Genomic DNA, 21,458 nt, shown 5'->3' with positions numbered 1-21,458 from the left:
AATTATTATTAAAATTTAATACAGTAATATTTATGATTAAATTATAAATAAATAATAAATTTTTATAATAATACAAAATATAAGTAAAATAAAAAAAATAGAATTAAAGTTTATTAATAAATAAATGAAATAAGATGTCAAATAGAGAGAAAAATAGGAAGTGTAGTTTAAGCAAATCTAATTTTTGAGATAAAATTAAAATAGAGAATAAATTATTTATAATATAATAAAAAAAAATAGAGAACTTAGTTTGAGTCAACTTTAGAAAATAAAAATAACCTTTTCATTTTTCATGAAAAGATGATATCTAAACTGAAGATTTATATTCAATAGATAAATAGTATTATTTTAACTATTAATTATTAAATGGGTTGCCAGGTGAAGGAATCGAATGGCTGAGGTTTTAAAGGGGGAGATCTACGGTGGATAGCTCAAGGGTAGCGGTACCCTTGGGCACCAAGGTTGCCCCCGAATTCAAGTCCTCGGCGCAATATAACAGAATTTCGCCACAATATGATAAAATGAGCCGTGGGGCGCACGGCGCAGCTCAAGCGTCCACCACCAAAGGATAAGGCCATTTTGCCACTGCGTCACTTCCCAAGCGCTCGCTGCAAAGCTCTCTCAGGCATGGCCTCCAATCTTCTCTCTCAGGCACTCACCTCCCCTCTTTCTCTCTTTCTATATATATATCACTGCCATTTGTGTATATATGTACGTGCATTCATTTGTTTTGTCTTTGATTTTTATGGCAAGGAGTTGAACGTGCTGATTGATTGTAGGTGCTGTTTACGATTCCTAGAAACCCTACACAGTCGCATCCGAGGACGCTAGGGTGTTCCGCCTTCGTCTCTCGTCATCCCTCTCCGGTCAATTTGGCTCGAGCTTCGTTTCCTAGGGTTTCGTCGGATGCGCTTGGATCGAGTTTTGACCCCGTGACGGCGAAATTGGGTGCTTTGTCGTTTGTTGTCAGAGCGGAGTCGAGCTCTGGGGGAGAAGCGGAGGCCACTGAGAGCGTTGAAGAGAGTGAAGCTGCTGATTCTGAAGCCCCTGAAGTGGAGGCTGAGGCTGAAGCAGAGGTCCAAGAGGAGGAAAAGCCGCCGAGGGATCCTCGGGTCAAGCTGGGAGACATAATGGGGGTAAAAAAATTTCACTTCAACTATGCCTGTTATTATAGTATAATTGGTCTGTTGCCAAGAAATATATCATCGTCATCAACTGCACCTTATCCTAACCAAATTAGGATTGGTGGCACAGTATTTATAATGTCAATTGAAATCTTGAAATCACATTTACAATACAAATTCACGATAAAGAACAATGCGGCTAAATTTTATATTGGATGCCCTTCCAAACCCCCCACCCTCTTGCAAGGAATGATGAGATGAAGTTCCAATACCATCTTCATATAGAAATGTTTCATGAGATGGCAGTGAATGAAAATAATTGACATTGTGAAACCAACCTGTACAATGTGGAAAAACAAAGGTCTGTTGCCAAGAAACTAGGGCAATGAAAATGAAATTAGTCCAGTGTTTCAGTAATGTTATGGAAGCCAATAGGAAAATGCCAGCTTACTGAATTTTTCCACAGAAAATGCCACCGAAACCATATGCAAGTTGCATTTTTTGCAATTATTAGCTAATTTTAGAAGTGTTTTCCTTCTGAATATATGATCACTAGTAAATTAAATCATTCATTATTAAAATTCTCTATTGAACTCTGTTTGTGAATCAGTGCAGATCCTTAATTGTGGGTCAATGTTGCCTAAATATATAAACACGTGTTGGGTTGTTTTGCCCCAGTAAAAACAAGTTATGTAAGATTTGGAATGTTTTCTTAGTTTATCTTCATATATTATATTCAATATCTGGCTTAACTTTTTTTAGAAATTTTTATGTTCTATGAGTAGATCTTAAATAAGAGAGCCATTGAGGCATCTGAGCAGCAAAGGCCTGTTCCTGACCTCAGGACTGGGGACATTGTGGAAATCAAACTGGTATTTGGGACTCAGATTATTTGGTTTTAGCTTGTTCATTCGCTTCATGGGAAGTTTTATGAGTTTGGTTATGCAATTGCAGGAAGTTCCAGAAAATAGGCGTAGATTGTCTATATATAAAGGTATAGTCATATCAAAGCAAAATGCTGGTATTCACACGACAATTCGGATTCGGAGGATAATTGCTGGCATTGGGGTTGAGATTGTGTTCCCTGTGTAAGTTTTACTTTGTGTGTTACTGCTTGATGTAAAACTAAATTATCTCAAGAACAGCAAAATCTCACATGTGGGAAGCTTTCAATAATGCCCTTTTAGTTGTCCTAGATGTTTAACTTTGAATTTAAAAAGTGCGGTGGTGCCAGAAAATGAATGCTTAATTGTGTTTCACTTACAAAGTTTGTTTACTTTTGACTACATGATGAAAAGGTGAATATCCCATAATGAAATGCAACCTCTTTATCAAGGGAAGACTAAGATCAATTTGTCTGGTTGTATAGGTTCTATGTGCCAGGTGTGGATGGGTTCTCAAGAATTCCATAACTAGTGCTGTGAATTCCTAAGTTTATAATTTTTTTTGGCTGAATTTTCAAGTCATCCATAAATCTTTTTCCCTTTCTCACTTCAGATTGTTGTCCAACATAAGCTTTAGTATGTCTAGCTTGGCGAGTGAAATGGCTACTTTATGTCGAAACGAACCCTTTTATCTATCCTGGAAATCAGGATTATGGTTCAGCAAAGAAACCCGACAAAACACTTGCAAAAATAAAAAGCTTACTAGGGAATACCATCTGAAGTCTTTTTAGGTATAGAGTGTATTCAGGTTTGCTAGAGAAAGTCTTGTAGATACCTCCCTCTTTCTCTTCCCCCCTCCTCCTTCCCCTATCATGTCATGAGATTGGAAACCTACAAAAAGAGTAAACGGTCATCTATTTCCTCCTTTCTAAACATTACAAATAAAAGAGAAGACAACCCTTATCTGCATCAAGTTTTTCTTTTTCTGGATTGACAGTTACAAGTCTGAGTACAGACCATAGGTCAGAAAATTACTTAATGCTAAAAGACAAGGATAATTCCATTATTGTCATCATCAAAAGCCTTAATCACTCTAGGTGAGATCTGCCACAGGAATTCTAGAACTTATTTTGAAAGATCCAATGATTTTTATGTTGGTTGTTGACTACTTAGATAGTGTTTGTTAATCAAGATATAGACTGAAAAAAATGGGATATGGAAAGCATTTCAAATAAAAGTGATTTCTATTGTATTTGTTAAATTTATCTGACGGCTCTTGGAAAAGAAGTCACGTGACTTCTTATCTGAATTTTTTCAGATAAATTTATCTCTCTTCTTGATAAATTTATTGTTAGTTCTTATAGATAAGAAAAAAAGACGCATGTGTCCTTTAGTGCATTTCAGAAAATTTAGCAAACAATTTAATAAAAATCTTGGAATGCTTCCTAAGCTTATTTTGATCATTCTATATTTTGGTTCGGAAATCATTCCAATCTTATCTTGATACAGTGTTATTTTACTTCTTTTAACAAATGCTACCTTAACACGTTATTCTTCCTTATCTGAGTTTGGAACCTGCTGTGATAAAGAAGAATACCCTCAACACTGTAAAGTGTTGATGAGATTACTCAATCCAGTCAAACTCTCATTTGTATTCTTATATTCAAGACTAAAAGATAAGAATAACTTCACTCAGCTGAAATTTCGTTTTACTCTCTACCATTCATACTGTGTGTTTAAAAGAATTTCTTGATTGTGGTCTTATTTATTTATTTTTGTTTGGGGGGGGGGGTGGGGGGGGGGGGGTGTTGTGTTATGATGGCTTAGAACTACTGCGAGTGAATGAACCTTTCTTCTCTGATTTTTCCCATATGCAGGTACTCCCCAAATATCAAAGAGATAAAAGTATTGAGCCACAGGAAAGTAAGAAGAGCAAGGTTGTACTATTTGAGAGAGAAGCTTCCCAGGCTCTCCACTTTTAAATGAAAGCCATGGAGGAGGATGGTTCTTTGTCATGTATTTTGCCTTTAATTAGTTGCCTTTCCTCGCTTTCCATGGTAATTCTAGAGGCTAAATTTGTTCTGAATCCTATTTTTGTGATGAAATATAAAATTCCCTCGTTTCCCTGAGGTAATCCATGAAATATTCCAAGGATTGATATATATATATATGTATTTGTATATTGGATTACATCAGTGGCTTATGTGATTATTGATTTAGGCAGATGCTTCAGGTTTTCAACATTTTAATAGCATCTCATGTGTATATATTTTCTTTGTAAATGGATAACAATCTCTGCATTATTATTCAGATGATGCTCTTGCCAAAGTTTGTGATTCATAAGAAACATGCTTGTGTAACTTTGATTCATAGAAAATGGGGGAACTCTTGTTTCCCCTTTCTTGTGGAATCCATTTTCTGTTATTAATCACTGAGATAAGTATGACGAATTAGAGAAACAGCCCATTAAAATAAGTAAACGATGATAAATGATGAGGCATAATCATTTGAAATTACAACTATGTAGGTTTTATTTTAAATCAATTTATTTTTTTTATTCAAATAATAAGTTCAAATGCTCTCTATAAACACAACTTGATTGAAATTAGATCTCTCTCTCTCGCTTAATTTAAAAAAAAATAAAAAGAAATCATTGGTTGACAAATGAATTGATTTGGCAATGAGTTGTCGGGTTTTTATTGAATTGACCATTTTAATTCTACTTTTAAAACATTAATTTCAATCACTAAAAATGTTTTCGCCTGGATAACTTAAACAACAGTACATGATTTTTTTAAAATTGTTAAAATACTTTTTAGTGTTTATTTAACATAATTTTGAACTTTATTTTTTATATTAAAAACAAAATTATCTAAGTCTTAAATATTTTATTAATTATGTGTCTCTTAAGTAATGTTTGTTAAAATGAACAAAATAAGATTATATCAAGATAATGTTGGAACTACTTTCCAAACCAAAATATAGAATAGTTAAGATATGGCTGAGAAGTATTATTAGATTTCTATTAGATTATTTGTTAAATTTGATAGAATTTACTAAAAAATATATTTTTATAAGATAAGGGACATATATGTTATTTTTTCTTATCTATAAAATTTCAGATAAATTTATCTTTCCTCTTTTTAGATAAATTTATCTATAAAATCTTAAATAAAAAGTTACGTGACCAACATACATGGCTTATATTTCCCCCAATGGTGCCAACCCAATCCATGCACTATGATGCCATGCAGTATGTCACATAAGGGTAGAAACGGTCAACAGTGACCACACACCGATCAATAATCTATGACTAAAAGTAATCGATTGACAGCTGTTCTTGGCTCGGTCGACGGTTCGCTCCAACATCACCAAACGGTCGACACCTCACCTCACCAGTCGATAGCTCATGCACCTCGCTACCACGACTCACATCTGCGAGAATCCATAATCACAACCAAACCCCATCAATTCTCTAGAAACCTTACCCCATACTGGTTTGGAATCATTTCGAAGGAATAAGGGCGATACAATACCCCTTAAGTGGTTAGAAATAAAAGTCACAAGGGATCACTTATTTAATTTAAATTCACAACCAAAGCAACCAACTCCACGGATTTATAAAAAAAGGACAGCGCACTCCCACAGAATTAAAACTTAGGACTAAAGCGGCGTAAGGAAAAGAATATAACTCGCAAAGCAAGAAGAATTTGCCAAATGGAAAGAGACAGATAGGAACTTGCCTTTTATAGAGAAGATTTCAATTCATTTCTGCCTACATACTGCAAAATAATATGATGATGGTTTTTAGAACCGACCACCACGTGCCACCTCTGTAACTGGACCTTAGGAATAGAACCTCGGACTTAATGATGTCAGACCTCGGTGATGGAACCTGCAAGACAACGGAGTGACAGGGCTAGGGTCCCCGTGGGTGGACTCCGACACTCAAATCAGTAGAATAAATGCAAGTCGTAATAAATGTAAGAGCTATAGAGCTTGGGTATACCCAGTGAGGACTCTTGCCTTTTATAGGCGGACCCGCTATGGGGTACCCGAGATAAAACCCATGATGAGCGGACACGACTTTCGAGGATCCCGGTCAAGTTGGAACGGGTCTTGCGACCCAGCCCAAATTTTTTGGGCTCCGCTTCGGATCATTGACTTGCCACATGTCAGTCTCTCAAGTGATACACATGGCAAGTGAGACTATTAGCGCGTAGGGATATTCTAGTAATTTTAGGTGGTGCCACATCACTTGCCCCCCATTCATTGAGCCTAGCTGAGAATCATGCTGGGTCGAGGAGTGGCTTAATTTCTATGGCTATTTGATTGTAGATTTTCTCGAGATGCACATGAGTGTTTTTAAGCACGAGATTAATGTTTAACAATCTCTTTTATTACCTTAAAATTATAAGGAGTCATTGGTTGGAGGGAAACATTTGTTGGAGGGAAACGTTTGTTATTTTGAATATTTGGCTTAAGGGCTTGGGTTTCTCTATATAAGCCCTAAGGCCCCACCCCACACTCAACATTCCAAGACAAGCTCTCAATTTTTTGAGGTTAGTCTTTCCCTTATTCCTTTGCTTTTCTTTTTGCTTTGCTTTTACGTTTACTACTTGTCTCTTTGATTTTTGCTTCTTTTTTTTTTTTTTAAAAAAAAAAAATCATCTTCTCCCTCGGCTAGGCAAGCCGCCTGGCCAGACCTCGGCCGTGGCTGAGGTCGGCCTTGGCTCGGCCATGGCCAAGGTCGGCCCTGGCTTGGCCCTGCCAGATCTTGGCTAGGCCGAGGTCGACCTTGGCCCCTAGCTGAGCTAGAGCTCGGCCTGGCCGAGGTTGGCCAAGGCCGGGGAGCTCGGCATGGCCGAGGTTGGCTAGGGTCGGGGAGCTCGGCATGGTCGAGGCTGGCCATGGCTGACCTCCCCCTGGGAAGCCCCTTTTGGCTTCCTGATTGTTTTTTTTTTATAACATATATATATATATATAAACATATATAGGTGCCATTGGGTCGGCCATGGCCAACCCTTAGGGTTTTTCCTTCCCTGATCTCTATCTTCATTCTTCTAGTCAGTGATCTCTTCTTAGCTATTTCTATTCATTTTTTAGCATGTCTTCTTCCTCTTATTCCTCTGATTCAGAAGCCTCTAGAACTAGCTCTAGTAGTGAGGAATCGAATATCGAGTTATCCAATCCCTCCCATGGCCCCCTTCGTAAGCCTGAAAAACTTAGGAGGCCTGAAAGAGTTTCACCTCATCCCTCTTCGGAGTCTCATGTGAGTAGTGATCCCAATCTAGAAAACTTACCCAAGAATCTGACCATGGACCACTCCACCATAACCGAGAGAGGGTTCCTTCCCCTCCTCAGAAAATACCATCTCATCCATGATGAGTATTGGTACAGTGAACCCTGAGGTTTAAAAGCTCACCAAGCCCCCCATGGTTGTATCACTGTTTACGAGCAAACCCTCGCTGCTGGCCTTAGGTTTCCCCTCGCGGATCTTGTAGTTGAGGTGTTCTTTGTCGTGGGGTTATGTCCCTCTCAACTGACTCCCAATGGCTGGAGGTGCCTAGTTACCTTCATTCTCTGTTGTCGAGCTCGAGACATTGAGCTTACTGCCCAACTCTTCTTTAGAATGTTCAAGTTAATCCCCATTAGTAAAATCGAACCTCAATTCACCTTCTCTCCCCTCAACTAGCGTCAGTTCATAGTTTATATCCCTACCTCGGTAAAACGATGGAGGAGTAGATTTTTCTTTGCTGGCTTAAAAGATGGGGGGGGTCAGCTTTGGGGTGCTAGTTGAGTGGGCTTTCCAGCCCTCAAAGGTCCATATCGCGGGATCACGCAGGGTGAGCTTCGTAATATTCAGATCTTGAGGGAGTTGAACCCCATTAACGCTCAGGCCTTGATATGTGACCGTACCTTATACCTGGGGGGTTTATCCACTTACACTTGCTTCGAGCCTGATGTCACTTTGGGTAGTCATTTTTCTCCTATTTTCATACTTTTTTAACTTGTTATTTTTCTTGCCACTAATATCTTGCCTATGCATTTGCAGCTGAGATCGTGAGTGCGGCTTTCATCTAGAGGAAGAACAAACGGAGACCCGTAGAGGATGAGGACGCCTTTACTCCCACGAAGGGAAAAACTGCCTTGGATCCCCCTTCGACTGAGGAAGGGGAGCCTAGTCGCACTAGGAGGAAGAGGACTTCCCAACCTCCAAGACAACTCATGCCAGCCCCTGAGTCTCCCCCATACTATCCAGACCATGTTCCTGACTGGGGTGTGAAGGAAAATGACCTTAGTTGACATAGTCAGGTAGCGAGACGCATGATTCACCATTTTGCCACCCCTACCGACCGTCAAATGTTGGCTGAACAGTCCTTGGAGGCAGTAGAGGCTGTCTTGTGCAAGTATTTGGCTCAGGTAATCCCTTCTACTTTATCAGCATCTGTCAAGCCTAGCTATGTTGCCCTTACTTATCTTGCTCATTACAGGTGGTCACGCTTGTTTCAAACTTTTCTGGACGTTTTTCTCAAACTTCTAGAAAGACCTTGGAGCTAGACACACAGTTGCATGAGAGGGACGAATTACTAGAGAGTCAGAGGAAGAACTTGGATGAGTTGTCCTCCGAGCGGCAGTCTTTGGACCTAAGTATTCAGGAACTTGAGGCAGAGCTATCTCGGGCAGGCTCAAAGTTATCCCAGGCGAACTCAGTCGTTCGTAAGTATGAGCGCAAGTATGCCGAGCCCATCAAACTTCCTGAGGTGGAGGAGTTCATCCAGCAAAACTTGTAGGAAGTTTGGACAAAGGGATTTCAAGCCTATGCGATTGAGGTGCTATAAGCTCATTCGGACTTGGACATATCTAATGTTCGGTCTGTTGAAGAAATTGTGGCCAAGATGGAGGACTCGGAGATAGCCGATGATAACGATGCTTTGCCTGATGCTTGAGTTTTTTCCTCTTTTCCTAGCTAGGATTTTTTGTACTTCCTTTATCACCATGTATTGGACCATCATGCTTTTATATAATGCCATTCCATTTTGACTCCTCATTTTTTGATTGTGGACATATGGGCTAATCTGACCCTTGGTTCTCCCTAAGTCGATAAACAAGAGGGTGCTGTGCTATAACTTTTTCTTGGCCATTAGTCCGCCTTTGGGGACAGCCTAGGGCTCGTGACCCTTGGATTTTAGCCCCTCCCTCGCGGAGGAGGGTGTTGGGCTAGAGTTTTTCCATGGCCATTGGTCCACCTTTGGGGACGGCCTAGGGCTCGTGACCCCTGGATTTTAGCCACTCCCTTGCGGAGGAGGGTGTTGGGCTAGAGTTTTTTTCATGGCCATTAGTCCATCTTTGGGGACGACCCAGGGCTAGTGACCCTTGGATTTTTCTTTGGCGAAGTGTTGTCCTTTGTGAAATTACTATTAGATGGAGAGAATTCGAAGTTTTGCCATTAGTCGTAAAAAGAGTACAAAGAGGTTCGGGGAATTCCCCTGCTCATTGATAAAACTTTCTTAAGTTTTGCACATTCCAAGTATGCTTTAAGGGCTTGCCTTTCATGTCTTCTAGTCGATATGCCCTCGGACTTAAGGATTCCACCACCCGGTATGGTCCTTCCCAGTTCGGAGTTAGTTTATTCGCCTCCCGAGGATGACTCGCGTCAAATCGTCGCAGTACAAGATCTCCTGGCATGAAACTCCTAGCGTGGACTCGTCGATTGTAGTACCTAGCAATGCGCTGGTTATATGCAGCTTGTCGAATTCACACTAGGTCTCGGAGCTTATCCATCAGATCCAAGTTGCACCTTAGCCCTTGCTTGTTAACCTTCGGATCGAAATACTCCACTCGGTAGCTCACCACCCCAATCTCGACAGGGATCAGAGCCTCCGAGCCATAGCATAATGTGAAAGGGCATTCTCCTGTAGCCGTTCGCAGTGTGGTTCAATAGGACCATAATATATTGGGGAGCTCATCTACCCATCGGTCGTCCGGCTTCTCAACCCGAGTTCGGAGTCCTTGCAGAATGGTTCTGTTTGTCAGCTCCACCTGCCCATGAGCTTGAGGATGGGCCACTGAGGTAAAATGTTGCTTAATCCCTAACTCGTGACACCTTTCTTGCACCAATCAATCCTCGAATTGGGTGCCATTATCCGTTATTATCACCCTTGGAATATCGAACCGGCAGATGATGGATTTCCAAAGGAATTGTTTTACCCTCTGGCCTATAATAGTCGCCAAAGGCTTGGCCTCCATCCACTTAGTAAAGTAGTCGATGGCTGCTATCAAGTACTTGTTCTGTCCAGCCGCTAGCGGGAAGGGCCCGAGGATATCCACTCCCCACCTGGCAAATGGACAAGGTGAAGCTAGGTGGGTGAGTTCAGCTGCCGGGGTATGAACTAGGTTGGAAGTTCTTTGGCATCTCTCACAAGTCCGGACCAACTGCACAACGTCGCTCATCATTGCTGGCCAGTAATACCCTTGTCGAAGTGCCTTCTAGGAAAGAGACTGAGCTCCTATGTGACTACCGCAAATTCCCTCATGGATCTCCCTTAAGATGTAGTTGGCCTCGACGGGCCCAACGCACTTCAGTAGTGGCTGAGTGAAGGATTTCTTATAAAGTTCTGATCCGACCAGTAGAAACTTGGCAGCCTGGCGCTTGAGTTTCTGACTCTCTTGTTCCTCCTCTGGTAGCCATCCCTTGGTCAGATATGCTACGATGGGATCTATCCAATTTTCTACCCCTTTCACGCAAAGCTTCTCTGCTTCTGTCTCTATGCTTCTTTGGGGCAACGACTCCATGTAGACAGCTCGAGAATTCCTGGGGAAGGAAGAAGCAGTTATCCTCGAGAGAGCATCTTCCACTGCATTCTGTGCACGTGGGACATGATTGATTTTCACTGCCTAAAACCGTGCCATCAGATCCTTAGCTATCGCCAAGTATTGGGTCATGGCATCCTCCCAGGCCTCGAACTCCCATGTGACCTACTGCACAATTAAATTCGAGTCAGAATATACCTCCAAATCCCTGACTCCCATCTGTTCCGCTAGCCTGAGCCTGGTAATGAGCGCCTCATACTCGGCCTCATTGTTAGAGGCATTGAACTCGAAGTGGAGGGCATACGGCCAAGCCTGGCCATCAGGGCCCTGGAGCAGCAATCCAGCACCACTGCCTCCGCCACTAGAGCTGCCATCCACAGAGAGAGTCCAAGTCTGGGAAACCCCTTCGTCTACTTCCTTTGGTAGGGTGCCCTCCACGATGAAGTCAGCAAGAGCCTGCGCCTTGATGGCCAATTGAGGCCGATAGTCGATGTCGAAGGCACTTAGCTCCACCGCCCATTTGAGCATCCTCCCCGACAAGTCCGGCTTTCCCAACACATGCCTTAATGGCTGATTTGATAGGATGATAATGTGGTGTGCCTTGAAGTAGGCCTCAACTTTCGAGCGGAGATGACTAGGGTATAGGCTAACTTTTCTGTTGGAGTGTAACGAATCTTGGCTCCGGCCAATCTCTTACTCACATAGTAGACCAGCTTTTGAACTTTGTCCTCCTCCCGTACCAAAACCGAACTGACAGCCTCATCCGAGACAACCAGATAAATGTATAGTCACTATAGTGACTCTTCCGATTGTGGCTTAGCTAGGACTAGAGGGGGAGATTAGACACTATTTCAGCTGCTCAAACACCTCTTGGCATTCCTCTGTCCATGCAAAATTCCAGACTTGAGTCAAGGCCTTAAAAAATGGAAATTGCCTTTCCATAGATCTTGACAAGAACCTCCCTAATGCTGTTATCCTCTCGATTAGTCTCTGCACCTCCTTGATACTTTGAGGATGAGGCATCTCGAGAATGGCTTTTATTTTTGAGGGGTTAGCCTCAATTCCCCGGTAATGCACTATGAACCCCAAGAATTTACCAGCTGTCACCCCGAAGGCACACTTGGCCAGGTTGAGCTTCATCTGATACTGGTGCAAGGTCTGGAGGCACTCCTCCAAGTCGTCTGGATGCTACTCAGCCAAGAGACTCTTGACCAACATATCATCAACGTAAGCTTCCATGTTTCGACCGAGCTGAGCCTTGAACACCTTGTTAACCAACCTCTGATATGTAGCTCCGGCGTTCTTCAACTCAAAAGGCATGACTCGATAACAATAGGTGGCCTTATCTATGATGAAAGCAGTCTTTTCCTGATCCTCAAGGTGTAGTGGGATTTGGTGGTACCCCTGGAATGCATCCAGAAACTCATCAACTGACATCTCGTTGTTCCGTCAATTATCGCGTCAATCCTAGGCAGAGGGTAACTGTCCTTCGGGCAGGCCTTATTAAGATATTTAAAATCAATACAAAGCCTCCATTTTCCCGACCCCTTGGAAACAAGGACCACATTGGCTAACCACTCTGGATAGTCGACTTCCCGAATATGATTAACCTCCATAAGCTTTTCCACCTCAGCCTCTATAGCTTTAGCCCTCTCTGGAGAAAACTTCCTCTTCCTTTGCCTTACCGGCACGCAATCAGGGTAGAGCCCAAGCGATGGGTCATGACCATCGGGTCTATCCCTGGCATATCCAGTGTAGACCAAGCAAACACATCTTGATACTGGCATAGGAGTGAAAGGACCTTGGACCGTAAGGGCTCCTATAACTTGGAACTGATCCACACTGTCCGATCGGGCTCTTCCCCCAGTAAGACTTCCTCGAGCTCGTCCACCGGCTCTAAGGTCTTAGGCTCCTCCGGACCTTCCAAGATGAAACTGGTAACCACCATGGGAAGGGCGGTGGAACTCTGTCCCTCCCTTCTTACCGACCTTTGACCTGTTCCTATACTTGGGGCTTTCCCCTGTTCTGTCTCCCTTTGGCCCTGACCAATTTTGGGGACAACATCTTGGTTCGGTCTTGAGTCTGACTCTGACCCCTTGGTAATAGTGGCACTCAAGGAGGCCACGTAGCATTCCCTAGCTTGCCGTTGGTCTCTTATTACCTTGCCAATCTCTCTCAGAATAGGAAATTTCATCACCATGTGATATGTGCTCAGTATCGCCCTCAGAGCACTAAGCCCAAACCTACCAAGGATCATATTGTATGCCGAGGGCACATCAGCAACCAAAAACTCCAATGTCACCTGGGATTTATGAGAGCCACTACCGACCGTCAGGGGCAGCCGGATCAACCCCTCAGAATGAATCACCATTCCATCAAAACCTACCAATGGGACATGGACTGGCCTCAGCTGATCAAGAGTGAACCCCATCCCCAAGAACGCCCTCTTGTAGAGAATCTCCGAAGAGCTACCCGGGTCCACGAGGATTCGCCTCATTTCCCACTCTCCTACCTGAGCAGTGATCACCAACGGATCTGAATACTTGGGCTAGCTCGGAATATCCTCTTCGGAGAATGTGATGACCACTTTCTCCTTTACCACGCTCTTGGAAGCAGTTAAGTGAGGCCCTGGAACTGTTCCTACCGCCAACGTGTACAAGATAAACTTCTGTCCTCCTTCTCGGCGAGCTATTTTCCTTCTCTTCGGGGCGGTGTTCGACTTTGCTCTCGAAAGCAATCATGAGTAGGAAACCTCATTCTTTGCTCCGGTTGGGATTCTACCCTGCCCGAGCTCACACCTTCTCGACCAACGAAATCTCGACCTGGTTGATAAGCTTCTGTATCTCCTCTTTTAATTGGATGCAATCCTCTGTCTCATGGCCGTGGTCGTGGTGGAAGCGACAATACTTCTTTTTGTTTCGGGTGTTAGGTGGAGACTTCAGCGGGGGAGGACGTCGCAAATAATTCTTATCCTCTAGTGCTAGGAGAATCTCTGCTCGACTAGCATTGAGGAAAGTGTAACTCACTGGGCTTCCCCGTGCACCCCCAAAACCCGGGCGATTTGGAGCTCGAGAGGGGCGATTGTCCGTCTTCTGTTCCACCACCGAATTTTTCTCCTCATTTTCTCTTTCTTTCTTGTCAGGTTGTTTAGCCCGCTTCACCTTCATCACCTCTTCAGCGTTGATGTACTTATTTGCCCGTGCAAGGGCCTTTGTGAAAGTACGAGGTGGAGTCTTGGCCAAGGACTGAGCGAATGGCCCAGCCCTCAAGCCATTCTGGAGAGCCACCATTGTGATCTACTGATCGAACTCGTCAATGCTAAACGCCTCCTCATTGAACCTAGCCACGAAATCCCTTAGGGATTCACCCTGGTTTTGCTTGATGTTCACTAGAGCCATGGAAGACTTTCGGTGGCGCTTCAAGGGAGCGTAATGGGCTAGGAAACAGGTCTTTAGCTCTTCCCAACTATTGATGGAACGATGGGGAAGACAAGAGTACCAAGTCCAGGCATGACCTCCTAAAGTAGCCGAAGATGCCTAACACCACATCGCATCTGACCCCGATTGCACCAGCATGTGAGAGGAGAAAAGCTTTACGTGATCATAGGGGTCTGTGCTTTCGTCATAAAGCTTGATGGATGGGATACAAAACTTTCTGGTGGAACCTCTGACATGATGCCCTTGCTCAAGGGTTGGTTAGAGCCAAGGTGGGGCAGCTATTCCTTTCCCTTCTTGAGTTCTTGGACTTGCCTCTCTAGGAAATGCAATCGCCTCTCCTGCGAAGTCCCTCCTTCTCGTGAGGGGGAAGAAGTAGATCCTGCCGCCTCAAAGGGGTGGATTTCTTGTCCCGACTGGCGAGATTGATGAGGCTCCCGAGTAGGAGGAGGTGACTAGTGCTCCACCCGCTGAGAGGGCACATACGGATGATGTTGTTCATTCTGGTGCAAATAACTAGTCAACAACTCAGTTAACTGTTGGACCTGATTCTCCAGCCTGGTGAGTCATTCCTCGGGAATTGGATTGGCTGGAGGTGGCGGATTCTCCCCTTGTGGCGGGGCCTCTAGATTGGCACCGACCTGGTTACGAGTCACGTCTCTTCGGGGATCCATATAGTTAGTTATGGCAAGGAGTGAAAGTCGTTTAACACTTGTGGAAAGACCGAGGTCCGAGGTGAGGAAAGAAGAGGCTGGCAAGTTTGGACATCGGCCCCACGGTGGGCGCCAAATGATGATGGTTTTTGGGACCGACCACCACGTGCCACCTCTGCAGCTGGACCTCGGGAATAGAACCTTGAACTTAATGATGTTGGACCTCGGTGATGGAACCTGTAAGACAACAGAGTGATGAGCTAGGGTCCCCTGGGGTGGACTCTGACACTCAAATCAGTAGAATAAATGCAAGTAGTAATAAATGTAAGAGATGTAGAGCATAGGCATACCTGGTGAGGACTCTTGTCATTTTAGGCAGACCCGCTATGGGGTACCCGAGATAAAACCCATGATGAGCGGGCACGACTCTCGAGGATCTCGGTCAAGTTGGAACGGGTCTTATGGCCCAGCCTGGATTTTTCGGACTCCGCTCCGGATCGTTGACTTGCCACGTGTCAGTCTCTCAAGTGATACACGTGACAAATGAGACTATTAGCGCGTAGGGGTATTCTGATAATTTTAGATGGTGCCACATCATAATATTTTCACTAAAAATTAACAAGATCACGGTCAAAAATTAATTAATCTAACCACACCAAATTCTTAATAAATGTTTTCCCCACATTTTCCTTAATTTTTCCTCTATTTTCCCTTGATTCCCTTATCTTTTTCGGTTGTTGTTCGCCTTCTTCTTCTCCAATTTTTCCCTTCTTTATTATTGCTTGATTGCACACGATTTACAACAAAATTGTGGCTTTATAAGGCAAAAGAAATGGGCAGCTGGGGGCTGGTCGCGTGGCAGCTAGTGATGCCACCACCTCAGCCCGAAACTACGTTGGCTTTAGTTGGAAAAATCCAGCATTTTCCTTCCTAGCACGCGCTTAGCCCCGGCCTCGAACTCACGACTGCCTACAGCCTCCCTCCCTCGCGCGCTACCTAATCCACGAGCTTCCTCAACCCATTATATGCACATTTTTAATTTTAAGGAGACTCTACTGCACTTTCAAAAATTACATCTAGATCCACAATTTCCAGAAATTACCACACCCCACCTTGATAATACCTCTTTATACCTCAATTTTATCAATTACTTGTCCATTTCTTTAAATCAAAATAAATTAATATTTTTCCTTAAATCCACAGACATTCAATAATCCCCTCAAAGACAATAATTAATTTTTTCATTAAATTATTCAAATCCACAAAACTCCAATAAGTCATAGATCACTTCAAATCATTTCAAATACCAGTATTAATATTTATTATTTATTTCTGAAATACTGAGATGTTACAGTCTCCTCTCCTATCAAAATTTTGTCCCCGAAATTTGTATTGGCTCATTCCATCCACTAAGGGGGACAGATCCCACTTCTTTCCCGACTCTTAGAGTCTAACAATGCCTAACTCGTTGAATTGCTCTTCCACAATAATGTAAATGCTCTCAACTTTCCTTGGCTCCCAAGCCAACCCATAATCCTCATTACACACTAAGCATAACTAGCCCGACCACTTATCTCACCATTTAAAATCTAATCACACTCATTGTCGATTTTTGGGGCAACAAACCCAAATCCGATGTTACGTTTACATCCTAGGTTCCCAACAAGTTCGAGCCCATTAAAAGCACTGCTTGACTTTACACTCTAACTCCTCCATCTAATTTATAACCTTATCTGGGTCATGTTTCGACCACTAGCACATTGATCAGCTTAGGAGACATCATCAATCACATTAAAAGATGACAGCAAAGATTCCTCATTATAACATCATAATCTAAATACCGTCCTAAGGCTATCCATTGCTCACATCGTACCTTTAATTGACAATACCTCGACCATACCTTAGTCCAGAAACACATTTAGAACACATGGGTATCTATTCCTAATGATGACCCTATCCAAAACATAATGTTCAATGAACATATTAAATTCACACTTCCTTCCATTCACAATAGCCTAGGAATGTCTCAAGGAACACATGTGGATAAATTAAACTCTTATCTAACAAATCTTGCATTTGCAATTAAACTCTTATTGCTCAGCTTGTTTCTTTTTAGCTTTATTTTTATGGTCCCTCTATATTCCATTTTTTATGGCTCTACATCATCTGCAATGCTTATCCAAAAGCTCCAATATTCAACACAAATTTGTTTTCTATTATCAATGTAATCTCCAATGCAACCTAGACCTTATCCATTAGGTCTCGTTCACTTAATTGATCATTTTTTTCCCAAAATCTAAGTATACTTGTCACTAGAACAATAATTCCCCATAGGTGCTCATGCGTGGTCAATTGAAACACTTGATCCACGCTCCACAAGAAGTTCACCACATACTCTCCCTCATGCTGCTTACCTCCCATTGAGGAGAACAACTCATGCTCCCAACGATACCAAATTAAGTTTAGTGGCCCCAAATCTGAATCCGACAATTTGGAACTTGGCCCTCCTAGGTCCATACAAAATGATAAGATTTCTCGTGATCTGCACACAAAATCGAGTATCAGATCAATTACCAAATGTCCCACTCTTCATCCTAGAACCAAGTCTGGAACATATGTCCCCTTACCGACACATCTCAATACGAATCTATACCATATTACATACACATGTTTGGGGACACTTCACTTTATGCCTCTCATAATTGAGACTTAAGATTGGAGACTCTTATTCAGACTCATACCCCACTACTAAATGCAACTTAAACACCTCTCAATACCCTTATGTGTACAGGAACGACTCATCTCAACCGTGCTCTGATATAACCTGTAACACCTCAACAAAATTTCTCAATTTTTTTCATATACACTCTGATAGCTCAAATATATGGGCTAAAATTTTTCCCTACAACTATTCAACAATGGAAGCAAGGAAATTATAAATACACATCTCAGGGATTTTTCATACACAACAAATGATCAACCAATTAAATCTAACAAAATACAACATCAGAGCCCCTGTCTACAACTCACTCCCAAAGATCTTCACTACAAGAATTTCGAGTTTTAGTGACGAAAATATTCCGTTGCTAAATCCAAAAATTAGTCGCTAAAGCATATTAAAAAATATAAAAAAAATAAAATATTTTCACTACGTTAGAAAAAGAACACTACATTCCTAACAAACATAAAATTATTAAAAAAATAATTAATTAATACTAAAAATTAATACTTAAATATTTAAATTTTAAATATAACCAAAAATAGGAATAAAATTACAATCCTAACAAACATTTCTAATAATTTATTGAAAATAAACAAAACATATAAACAAACAAAACAACGCAAAAAGAAAGGAACATAAAAATTATATGAGCATCAAACAAGGCAATAAACAAATTTCTAATAAAACAATGCAAAAAAGAAAGAAAAGAACATAAAAAAGAAAGAAATGAACAATTCTAATAATTCATTGAAAAGGCCAAGGTTACAAGCAAAGCATATAAACAAACAAAACAATGCAAAAAAGAAAAAAAAGGAACATAAAAAGAATTAAACAGAAAAAAAGAATTAATATTGAAAACACTACAAATTTATTAAATTTAACATATATGAGCAGCAAACAAATTCTAAAAATAAAAAATAAAACAAATATCCACAAAATAAAAAATAACTGAGAGGCGAGCGAGGGCGACTTGCAAGCGACAAAGCAAGCAAGTGAGAGGCGAGGGTGAGGGTGGGGCAACAAGCGAGAGGCGAGGGCAACCCGCGAGCGAGAGAGCGAGGGCGAGCAGTGAGCGAAAGCGAGACAATGAGGGTGAGGGCGAGGGCGAGGCAGCAAGCAAGAGCGAGATAGCGAAGGTGAGGGCGAGGCAGCAAGCGCGAGCGAGAAGGCGAGAGCGAGCAGCGAGCGGGAGCGAGACACCAAGGGTGAGGGCAAGGCAACGAGAGAGATGCGAGAGTGAGGGCGAGGATGAGAGAGCTAGAGAGCTAGAGATGGGGGACTTAGGGATTTGGGGGAGGTTTGGAGACATAAGGATTTTTAGGGGGAAGGGAAGATTTGGCCAGGAAAAAGGTGAGAAGATTCCTTCATCTTCAATTTATTTACTTTTTTTAATATTTAATAATTAAATAAAAAAATATATATAATTTATAAAAATAATACTAATAATTATTTAATTGATAAAAATAATGTAATTTGAATAAAATCTTATTGTAATCATCTAAAATGTGATAATAAAATAATTTAAATTATTGTATTTCAAATTAATATTTATTTAAAAGTATAATTATATTATAAATTTACTAATTATAATAAATTAGTTTGATATATTGAATTATTTATTAATAGTTTGTTATCTCAAATAATTAATTTTTTTCTATAAAAAAAATTATATTAAACAAAACTTACAGAACATTTACAAATTACTAGGATAAATCTTGAGTTTTTTTTATAATATAACTATTAAGGGGGAAAATCATTCCGAATTTATCTTGATATTCTTTTATTCTGCTCATTTTAACAAACGCTACCTAAATATATTAAATAAATATTTATTCATATATTTTTTTATTTTTTAACAAGAGTAACACATGTCACTTCTCTAATTGTTTATTATGAATGACTTAATTGTACATTTAATTGTGTTACAATATCTACATATTAGATAGTGACATATGATGTACTGTTATCAAGTATAAGACACAATGACATCCATATATTATGGTTTTTAAACTTTTTAGCTTAGCGAAAAATTCTCCTATTTATAGAGAAAACAAAATTGACAAGATAGCTCGTAAACTCATTTCTATATAATGTAATCCATCGACATTGTTTTATTTTTATGATTTCTAAAATTTAAAATAATAAAAATTTTAATAATATTATGATTTTTAAACTTTTTATTTATTTTTCAAATGTAGTGTTTGTTTACATTTTGTACACATTTAATAAATATTATAAATAAATAATTATTATATATTTAATATATTTTTTATGTTATGCACATGAAATATATTAATTTATATATTTAGAATTTAACAATATTATGATTTTTAAACTTAATATATTTATTTAAATTATTTTTTAAATATACATTAATATATTTAATTTTTATAAAATTTAAATATTTATATATTTAAATATTAATCTCAAATTTAAATATTTATAAATTAATTGAATAAAAATAAAAAAAATTAAAAATTAAAAAATCTGTGGCTGCCTTTAATTTTTTAACTTTTTTATTTTTTTGGTTATTTAAATTAATATTAAATTTTAATTTTTTATTTTTTATTTTCAAAGTTTACGACGAAATAACTTCTTGTCATTATATTTTATTTTTAAAGTTCGTCGTTAAAATTAATTTTTTATTTTAAAATTTAGCGACGGAATTTATTTTTCGTCGCCAAAAAATTATTATTTTTTATTTTTTTATGTTTTTAGCAACAAATTTTTTTTCCGTTGCTAATCCTCAAAAAAAACAAAAATTTTGCAATCCATCTCTGTTCCGTCACAAAATAGCGACAGAAATTTTCATCGTTAAAACTCGAATTTCTTGTAGTGAGCTCTCGGTCAGGATTGTCTTGTACACATAGTCACCTGAAGAACAACACGCCATAAGGTCCATCTGCGACATCAACTCTCATGCTTGGGATGATGTTAAAATAAGGTGAGCAACATTCATTATTCTTAAAATTATGGCTTAATATATATGGAAACATTCATTATTCTGTGGGGGGAAGATTCACTAAAAAAAAAATAATAATCACTTTCTCCATTAATTTAGCCTTTTGTTTAAATCAAATTTTTCTTGCACTCCAATAAGATTTGAACTACTTCGAAGCAAGATTTCATTATCTAGCTAGCTAGTAATTAATTACTTTCCTTAATAATTAAGAAGGCTTAATTAAACATTTTCTCTTAGTTGGACTCTATTATATATATATGTGTGTGTGTGTGTGAAAAAGATATCTTCTCTTGTTTTAGTTCTTATTTCATTGATTCTCTGAATTAATGGGTTTTCTTGAAGCAATTAGAGAATTCTTGCCCGGAAATTATGTCATAATTCAGACCCAAAATTAACATTAATATATATGTAGGGAAAGGCAGCAAGAATCAGAGTGAATTTATTCATCAGCTGCAGTAAAAAGTGTTAAAAAAGAGCTGTGGCATCTGATGATTAATAAAAGGGAAATTCTATTTGTAACCATCATTTTTGCTCTCCGTAACCCACTTTTAATATCCCTAAAATATCCTCAGATGAAAACTCATATTTACCCTTCATTTAAATTGTTTACGATCAATCATTCACCATTACTCTTCAAGCGCGTGCACCCACTTCTTCACCCACCATCGCCACAGTCATTTTATTCTATTATTCAAATAGCAACAATTATAGTAGATCGATATAAGACAGTAGAAAATTATTAATATTTTTAAAAATTAAAATAATTTCTCAATATTATCAAATAACATGCATCCATATAATTTATTTTTAAAAATAACATAATTTATAACATCAATCACTAGTTAAATCACATAATTTACCTACA

The 21,458-nt window shown here is 39.9% G+C and overlaps 1 protein-coding gene across 1 annotated transcript; it reads left to right on the top strand.

The window, feature by feature from the left end:
• The first annotated feature begins 489 nt into the window (after nt 1–489).
• Nucleotides 490–4,198, top strand: LOC127787495 (50S ribosomal protein L19-1, chloroplastic). Its single transcript, XM_052315556.1, has 5 exons — nt 490–651; nt 780–1,136; nt 1,910–1,996; nt 2,079–2,212; nt 3,886–4,198. The coding sequence occupies exons 1-5, from the start codon at nt 628–630 to the stop codon at nt 3,992–3,994; spliced, it is 711 nt and encodes a 236-aa protein (XP_052171516.1). The 5' UTR covers nt 490–627; the 3' UTR covers nt 3,995–4,198.
• The last annotated feature ends 17,260 nt before the right edge of the window (nt 4,199–21,458 follow it).

The sequence above is a fragment of the Diospyros lotus genome, chromosome 12 (assembly GCF_014633365.1).
Source record: "Diospyros lotus cultivar Yz01 chromosome 12, ASM1463336v1, whole genome shotgun sequence".
Classification (NCBI taxonomy): domain Eukaryota; kingdom Viridiplantae; phylum Streptophyta; class Magnoliopsida; order Ericales; family Ebenaceae; genus Diospyros; species Diospyros lotus.
Note: the sequence above shows the minus strand (reverse complement) of the source record. Positions and strands in the feature narration are given on the sequence as shown.